Source organism: Fringilla coelebs, assembly GCF_963513975.1.
Source record: "Fringilla coelebs genome assembly, chromosome: 6".
In the NCBI taxonomy this organism is placed as follows: Eukaryota; Metazoa; Chordata; class Aves; order Passeriformes; family Fringillidae; genus Fringilla; species Fringilla coelebs.
Window position 1 is genome coordinate 3,374,369 of NC_140034.1, and position 8,870 is coordinate 3,383,238.

The window sequence follows — 8,870 nt, forward strand, 5'->3', positions numbered from 1 at the left end:
TGACTTCAAATTCATGGCTTAAAAGAGCAGAAACAGCTCATTTTCTACTACTGGAAAGTCTTGTGGACTCTGCACGTGGAATTGACCACCCAAAACCTCCACAAGGCACCTGCTCAAGATCATCCCAGCTCTTGCATATTCTGTGAGTGAAGGCTCACATCCATCTCCATGTTTCATCATGGAATTCACAGAATGTTTTGAGTTGAAAGGGAATTTAAAGCCCATCCATTTCCACCCTCGGCCATCAGCGGGCACCTTTCCCTAGATGAGGTTGTTCCAAGCCGATCTTAGAACATTGCCAGGGACGGGGCAGCCACAGCTTCTCTGGGCGCCAGGGCCTCACCACCCTCACAAGGGAGAGTTTTCTTGCCAATATCCCCTCTAACCCTGTCATATATGTGAATTCATTCCCCCCTACCCTATCACTTTTAAGAACCACTGGGACTACCAGGAACAGGACAGTTACGAACAGACCCCCAAGAGGGATCTTAAATGGAATTAGGGGAGGGGGATCCACCCACGCCCGCCCGTCCCTCCATCCCTCACGGAGCCCTCACGGAGCCCCGCCCCCAGCGCGCGAGACCGTCCCTTCCCGCCTCGCCCCCTCACCCAATCAGCGCAGAGATCACCACATTATTTGCATATTAAAGTCGGCCCTCCTCTCTGCTCACCAATCAGAGAGCTTCCCGCATGAAGCCGGGGGAAGGCCTGCTTGGCTTTCCACGCACCCGCTGAGCCGCAGCTTCCCATTGGGCAATGGGCCGGTGGGCGGAGCTAATTTGAACGGGCGGCGGCAGGGAGCGGCGCCATGGTGAAACCGCTGAGGGATCGCGATCCCGATCCCGGTGCCGCCGAGGGTCCCGGCCCCACGATGAGCCTCCCGCTCTCTCTGCAGCCCGCTGCGGCCCCAGCCGACGGCTTCGCCTCCTCAGACGATGAGGCCGCCGAGGAGGACCCGAGCCCGCTCCACATCTCCTGGTGAGGCGATACCCGCGGGGTCCTTTCTCTGAGGAAATTGTATTAAACCGTAATCCTGAGAAACAAGAGGGTTTTCTCTTTGCAAGGAAAACCCGAGCCGGGTTCTGGAGACCTTCCAGGCTGGGGAGGTGTCAGTGGGTCGGGGTTGGAAGGGGCCTCTGGGGACCAGCTGGTCCAACCGCCCTGCCCAAGGGCTCACCCACAGCAGGAGCCATGGATCACATCCAGGTGGATTTTGAATCTTTCCAGGGAAGGAGACTCCATAACTTCCCTGGCAGCCCTTTCCAGGCCTCTGTTCTTTACTGAGGGTGGGGAGGCCCTGGCACAGAGAAGCTGTGGCTGCCTCATCCCTGGAAGTGTTCCAGGCCAGGTTGGTGGGGCTTGGGGCAACCTGGGATAGTGGAAATTGTCCCTGCCCATGGCAGGGGATTGAAACAAGATGATCTTTAAGGTCCCTTCCAACCCAAACCTTTTGTCACCCTCAAAGTAACATTTTTCCTCATATTCACTTCCCATGTTTCATTTTGTTCCTGTTGGTCCTCATCGTCCTAGAAGACCCTGGTGAAAAAGTCTGGCCCCACCCTCTTCACACCCCCTCTAAAGCCATTTATACGTTTAAATAATTGAAATCTTCCCTTCTGGTTTTTATTTATTTTACTTCTTATTTTCTAATAGGTTGTCTTTGTCTCCTCTCTACTCTTCAGAGTTCCTGGGATTATGTTCCCTTCCAGGTAAGAAGCATTCACTGAAATTTGCAGACATATTTGAGAGCTGAAGAGGGGTAATACCTTGTACCCCAAATTTCTGTGTTGTGGGTGACTTCTTTTGTAATCTACCCCTGGAATAAGTGTTTTGGAAACACCACAGCTAATCTAGAGAATACCTTAATGCAAGATCACAGTTTTTAAATCAAAAATGTAAACATATAAGCTTTGTCTGCATTTTTAACTTCCAAAACTGCAGCCATGGTGAATCTCCACTCAACTCTTAAGTGATCTTTATTCAGCCCTTTTACTTGTTGGATGATTTTTTGTGTTTGGTGGGGGGATTTTATGCTGTATCCTGATTTAAAATATCCAAAACTTTTCATTGGGAAAACACAGAGCACCTTAAAACCTTGGGCAGATTTCTTTGGTTAATCCTATTACATTACAGTATTAAGCAGATAATGGTGTTTAAACTGTCTTGTGCACCAGGGATCTACTTGCAAAAACAAGAACTGTGTTTTATTCAGGGTGTGGCTTTGTTCCTTGCTCTGATTTTGGGGGTAAGCTGCCTGTGCTCTGCTCTGCTGCAGCAGCCATCCCATAAACGCACTTACCTGCAGTGGTAATTGTTGTTCATAACTTGTTTCAGGTTGCAGGTTTAAGGATATCAGAAGAAATCTTCAGAAAGATATAGGTGAGTGTTCTTTGTGCCAAGGGCAATTCCATGAATGTTCCATGACTATGGAATAAATAGTCAGGATATTTCCAGGCAGGAGCTGCACAGTACCCCTGAGGCATCATTAGAGCAGCTGGGATCAAGATGAATTACAAGCTTGTTGTCTTCCTTTTTCCCAGAGAAAAGTGAAATTGGGATAGGAAAGATGGAATTATGTAAAGATTTGTGCTGAGTATTCAGCTGTAAGCACTAAAGAGTAGAGACTAATAGCAAATCCCAACAGTGTTTGGGTAAGTCAAGCTTAGGTAGGAACTCCTGGCTGTGAGGGTGGGGAGGCCCTGGCACAGAGCAGCTGTGGCTGCCCCTGGATCCCTGGAAGTGTCCAAGACCAGGTTGGATGGGGCTTGGAGCAGCCTGGAATAGTGGAAGGTGTCCCTACCATGGCAGGAGTGGAATGAGATGAGCTTTAAGGTCCCTTCCAACCCAAACCATCCCGGGGTTCTGTGATTTTAACTGGAGATGGGACAGAAACATCCTTAAGTGGCTAGCAGGCTGTCCTGAGTGCTGCTGTGTTCTCCAGTGAGATTCTCTCAGGATTCCCTCTGAACTGAGAAAATTCCTCCCCTGGATTACCTGAAGGGGGAGACTGAGTGGAAGAAAGCATGCCCAAACCAAAATTGCTCACTCCTATTGTCTTAGCCCCAAAGATTAAACAAGAGACTCAGGACCAAGGTGCTTATCTGTTTATCCTTAAGCTTGATTTGCTTTTGTTTATCTGCAAGTGTCTTAATCCATTGGCAGGAGAACTAAAGAGCTGTGGGATCCAGGATGTCTTTGTGCTTTGTACCAGAGGAGAGCTCTCAAAATACCGAGTACCAAACCTGATTGACACCTACCAACAGCATGGCATGTGTGTGCACCACCACCCCATTCCTGATGGGAATGCTCCTGACATTGCCACCTGCTGCAAGATCCTGGAAGAGCTCAGAACCTGCCTGGAAAATAAGCAGAAAACAATGATACAGTAGGTTCTGCCTCCCCATCACCCCACATTCCTGTAAAGGATGCCAGCTTCTCTCCAGATGTATAAGCAGGGAAAATAGGATGGTGTGAAAAGGCAGTTGCACTCTTTAGGGTTAGTTCGTGCTGTGAAGTCTGCTTGTTCCTCCTCCTGCAGCTCTTTGGAGAGAATTCTTCCTTTCAGAAGCTCAGAATGTCCTGTTTCAAGATTAAACTGTCCCATTTTCCCCTTGCTCTGTCCAGCAAGAGTTTTAGAGTGTGTTTTGAGTGGCACCACAGCTCCCAGCCTACCTGGATATCAGGTGTACAGAATGAGTTGGGAGCTAAAACACTTCTTTGTCAGAGGTTGTGACTGCCCCATCCCTGGAAGTGTTCCAGGCCAGGGATGGGGCTTGGAACAACTTGATCCCAGTGGAAAGTGTCCCTCCCCATGGCAGGGGGTGGAATGAAGTGACTCTGAGATCCCTTCCAACCCAAACCACTCTGAGTCTATAACACTTCCCTGGACTATTTATCAGGGACTCAGTGGGTTCCAGCAGTGCAAAATTCACTCCTAATTTACATGAAGGAGTTTGAAGGGCTTTATTTAGCTGAGCTCAGAAGAGAGGGGAAGAGCTCTCCAAATTCCATATTCCCTGAATGATGCCACTGACAGCTTCCTCTACAGACATCCACTGAGTCTTGGTCTTCCTGCTGTTCTCACAACTGTCCTCAAACCCTTAATCTGGAGTAGGATTTAAAGAAATTTGAAACTGTCCATCCTCTTGCTGTTTCCTGTCCTCCTGTGCCTTTGGGACTATCAGCAGGAATGAAGGGGAACTTTTTAAAATTGAAGTTTGCGTTGAAAGACACAGGAGGTCTGGAGAATAAATAGGATATATCCCTGTAGGTATAGAAATAGAATATAGAAAATATGTAGAAATTCTTTTTCTGACTTTTCTTGTACCACTGCTCCTCTTGATTATATTAAGGCAAGATCTGTGTCCATCTTTTTACGTGCTGGGGGGTCCCTGGGTGCTGCAGTTTGCTACAGCTCCTTCTAACCAGATGTTTTCTTTTCTCCCAGCTGTTATGGTGGCCTTGGACGCTCATGTCTTGGTAAGCATTTGTCTCCATGCCTGACTAACCCATCCCACAAACCCAGAGAGCCCAATTCTGCTGGAAGCTTCTCTGCAGATGCAATCCAAACTGCCACTACCAGGAACAGCTTGGTTGATAGAAAGGACATGAACCAATTCCTCTGCATCTGATTCATCCCAGTGTTGCCCCTTAAAGCTTTCAGGAGCATTACTTACTGTGTGTTCCCAGAAGGAAGGGGTGGGGATATGGCCAGAAGACACAAAGGGGAATTAACTGGGTGTACTGGCACTCATTCCTGAAAAGCCTAGGAACTGCATCCCAGATGCTGCTGGGAAGGCAGGGGGAGGGCTTTCACCTATTTCCAAAGCCCATAGGCTTAGGCAGGAGCAGCAAGCAGATGGGCCAGTGCCCAGAAATAGGATTCTGCAGGAGATCCAAGAGCTATGGGACAAACCCAGATAGGTTTGCCAGGGTGGTTTTCATGGGACAAATCAGTGGCTGTGTGCAGAGGTGCTCAGCAGCATTCAGGTGTAAACACTTTCCCTTGCAGTGGCTGCCTGTCTCCTGCTCCAGCTTTCAGACACCCTGGCACCTCAGCAGGTGATAGAGAGCCTCAGGAACCTGAGAGGATCAGGGGCCATACAGACCATCAAGGTAATGGGGCTGCAGCAGGTAATACACGGGTCCAAACTCCAGTGAGAGCTCAGCCAGTCCCTTCCTTCACTTCCCAGAGACGCCTCTGCCTTTCCAACAGCTGCTCTCTGGGGTTTGAGCTGTTTCCTGCTTCCAAGAAACAGCTTCTCCCAAGAGGAAAAGGCCTCAAGCTGTGCCAGAAAAGGTTTAAGTTGGATAACAGAGAAAATTTCTTCACTGAAAGGGTTGTCCAGCCCTGGCACAGCTGCCCATGGCAGGGGTGGAGTCCCCATCCCTGGAGGGATTTAAAAGCCACGTGGATGCACTTAGGGACGTGGGGTAGTGGTGGCCTTAGCATGCTGGGGGAATGGTTGGACTCAAAAACCTAAGAGAGATTTTCCAATCTAAATGATTCCATGATTCAAAATAAACTCAGCTTTGAGTTCTGGCAACACCCACCTGTGAGGACGACATTTTGCATTACCTTGGGGTAATGCATCACCTGTGGCCATTATGGGGAACCCCAGGATCCAAGTCAACATCCATGGAATCTGTGTCTGACAGTGAAAAATTCCAGAGGATGTGGAGTAAGCACACAAAGAACAAATGGACCAGAGGGTGCTGTCTTCACCCAGGGGTATCAAACAGCTTTTTAACACATGTGGTGCCTCTTCCTAAAGCACAGAGCACTCACTGCAGACTGGTTGTGCATTTCCAGCAGTACAATTTCCTCCATGACTTCCGGGAGAGCCTGGCTGCACACCTGGCCACAAAGGACCCGGTGCTGAGATCGGCATCGCGGTAGCTGATCCTGCCCTCTGTGCCTGCGTGGAAAACTCCTGGACAAGACACTTCTCTCCTGACCTTTTCTCAGTGCTACTGCCTGTGTGATACAGCTGCTGCCTTCCAAATCTGTGTGCCAAGTATTGGGATGGGGAAGGAAATCCTAGAGAACATGTGGCGTCCTCCCCTCTTTGGTGATTTTAATACTCATTGCCTGAAAAATATGTGTACAAGTGTGTTTGTGTTCATTGCTGTTCTGCTGGGAGAATGGAGCTGGATAGAAATTCCATCTCTGGAGCTGTTTAAAACACTCAAACCATCAGCTCTGCTGTAAAGCAAAGTCAAGTCAAGCTGGAGCTCTCACCCCTTACGAGCTTGTAACAACTCATTCTAAAATGTCACGGTTCTGCTCGATGTGTTGAGGGCTATTTGGGAAGGAGTCTCCTCATTCCAAAAGCAGGAGGTGTTGCACCACAAATCTGTGACAAACCCAGCAGGGGGGTTGTAGGTGACTGTGGCAGGAAGACACTGCTGCAGCTGCGTGGGTGAGCTGGCACAGCCCTTCTGCCTGCTGCCACCACTGAGAGTAAACAAACAATCAGCTGTGGGCTGGCAGGATCTCACAGGAACAGTTCTCCAATAGTCCCCAGCGCTCCAGTTTCACTATATCCATTCAAAGCAAGATGAAACAGTTCCTGGCTTTTGCTCAAGTTCAGGATTTTGATAAAGTTCAGGACCATCTCAAGTTAAAAGTTAGGATGAGATTCCACACAGCACCAGGGGGCTGGAGCTGAACAAGTTCCTGCTTTTTGACCTTCAGAATTTATCTTTTAACATTTGAACTTTGAGCACAAAGGTGATTTCTGCAGATTAATTAGTGTTTACTGCCATTCCCTTTGCCACTCTTATGGCAAACAGGAACTTTTCCAGTTTCCACAGCATAGAATGATTTACAGCAAATACCCTGTCCCAAATGTGCTTCAGTACTTAATCCTTGCAACTAATGGTTTTCAGATATTAAATATTTAATCACATGACTCAGCAGGAAGCTCAGCTGAGGGCAAGAGCAACGTTCTTTATCTTATCCATAATCTTTTGCCTCCTAGAACTCCAAAACCAATGATCCACATTTTGAATGCCAAAGGCCTGGTACTCCAGCAAGGCATCACACAAGAGCTACTCCAACACTCCTGGGACACGAGGCTGATGTTGCTGGACATGGATGGTGTTATCCACACCCCTGGGCAGCTGGGAATACTCATCTGCACCCCCTGTCCACTTAAAGCTGCTCTGCAGCAGGACAGTGCAAACACTTTGGTAAATGCTGCTGGGTCCTTGCAGCTGGAGGGGCTGCAGGAGCAGCCATCAGTTGGGCTCAGTCAGGCCTGTGTTGTTTATTCCAGTGTGGAATTAGGCTCAAACCAGCCCAAATGCCAAGGGAATCAGAGATTTGTTTAGAAGGTTGAGGAGAGCCAGGGGCTACAAGCAGCCAGCCCTGTTTCCATAATGGATTAATAAATATACAAACATAAGAAAGGTTTAATGAGCTTTGCTTCCACAGGCTGAAGTCATCTCTTACATCTTTGGAAGAGCCAAGTAGCAGAAAAATAAAAATTATCCAATAAGAACAATATTAATGAGTTTCCAAAAAAGCTTTTCAAAAATTCTTCTGTGAAAAGCTAAAAAGTATGGTTGCACAAGGAAAAAAATGATGAAATGCTGAAGGCTTGAGCAGTAGGGGCATGGGAAATGCTCAATCAATGCAAGGAAACATGAGAAAAACAATTTTATGTATAAAGCAATAAACTGTCAGGACTATTATTACTTAGGAAAGAGAATTTGAAGTTATCACAGCCTGAATTCTCTAAGCCCCAGTATATTAAAAAAACCTAGAAACTACCACTCTCCATCCCTTGGGAACTCAAACTTTGTGTGATAATAGCCTAGAAAAGGGGAAGGTTGTGGAGAAAGGACAGGCCCAAAGCTGTGGAAGGACTTCCAACCAGAGACCAAACAGACTTAGCCCCTGTGACAGGTGACATGAGTAAAGTCTGTTCATTCCCACCCAGCACAAATAAGGCGGAAAGGGGGACATTTTCACCACATCCTAAAAGAGAAGAGTGTAGGGTCACTAAGTGAAGTCTGGCAGAACAGTTTAATGCCTGTTTTTTACACGCAGCAATTCCACTGCAGAACTCAGTGTTGGGATTTCCCAGAGCAGCTGTGGCTGCTCCATCCCTGGAGTGTCCAAGCCAGGCTGGACTGGGCTTGGAGCAGCCTGGGATAGAGGAAGGTGTCCCTGTCATGGCAGGGGTTGCAATGAGATGGGATTTCATTTAATGTCCCTTCCAACACAAACTGCTCTGGGATTCTGTGATCTTCCAGACCAGGCTACAAAAGTGCTCTAAAAGCAGCTGAACTGATGGCACAAAAGCCATTCAAAGCTTTTTAAAATGCCAAAGCCCACTCAGGACATCTGTAACACACAAATTTCCAGATTTCTCACTCTTCAGGCAGATACCAAATATGTGCCTCGTTTCATATTCCTTTCCTCAGCCATTGCCACTGGCCAACACACCAGTGTTGGAACATCTGGATTTCTGGTGGAACCCAGTGCAGCCACTCATACAATTTTTACTGCCCCTAATACCCAAGAGACCCAAAGTGAACAAATACACAGTTTATGCAAAAAAAAACTTTTACTAGAATGGGAAAACTCTGCATTGTTCTCCAGCACAGGTAAATGAAAAAGACCCCTAATTATTACTTGTAAATTAAGCAGCTGTTCACAGTCACAATTTACAATGCAATATTTGTCTGAAACATCTTCCTCTGCCTCATCTGCTATTTAACTTCAGGAAAAAAAGCAGGAAATCAGAGCTTCCCTTTTCCAGAGATAATTCAATTCTGTATTCTATTTTTAAAGGGAATGCAAAAATCCACTCTAGAACAACTGATGAACACAGTGAGGATCTGTTGAATTTATAAACAAA

At 47.3% G+C, this 8,870-nt stretch overlaps 1 protein-coding gene across 1 annotated transcript; it reads left to right on the top strand.

Moving 5' to 3' along the window:
* Positions 1-808: 808 nt before the first annotated feature.
* On the top strand, positions 809-5,931 carry CDKN3 (cyclin dependent kinase inhibitor 3; the record flags this gene model as incomplete). The annotated part of the gene is made up of 7 exons (XM_084207972.1): positions 809-978; positions 1,654-1,709; positions 2,335-2,379; positions 3,163-3,385; positions 4,448-4,479; positions 5,012-5,115; positions 5,813-5,931. 7 exons carry the CDS (start codon positions 809-811, stop codon positions 5,897-5,899), a joined length of 717 nt encoding a protein of 238 aa, XP_084064098.1. The 3' UTR covers positions 5,900-5,931.
* Between the last annotated feature and the right edge of the window lie 2,939 nt (positions 5,932-8,870).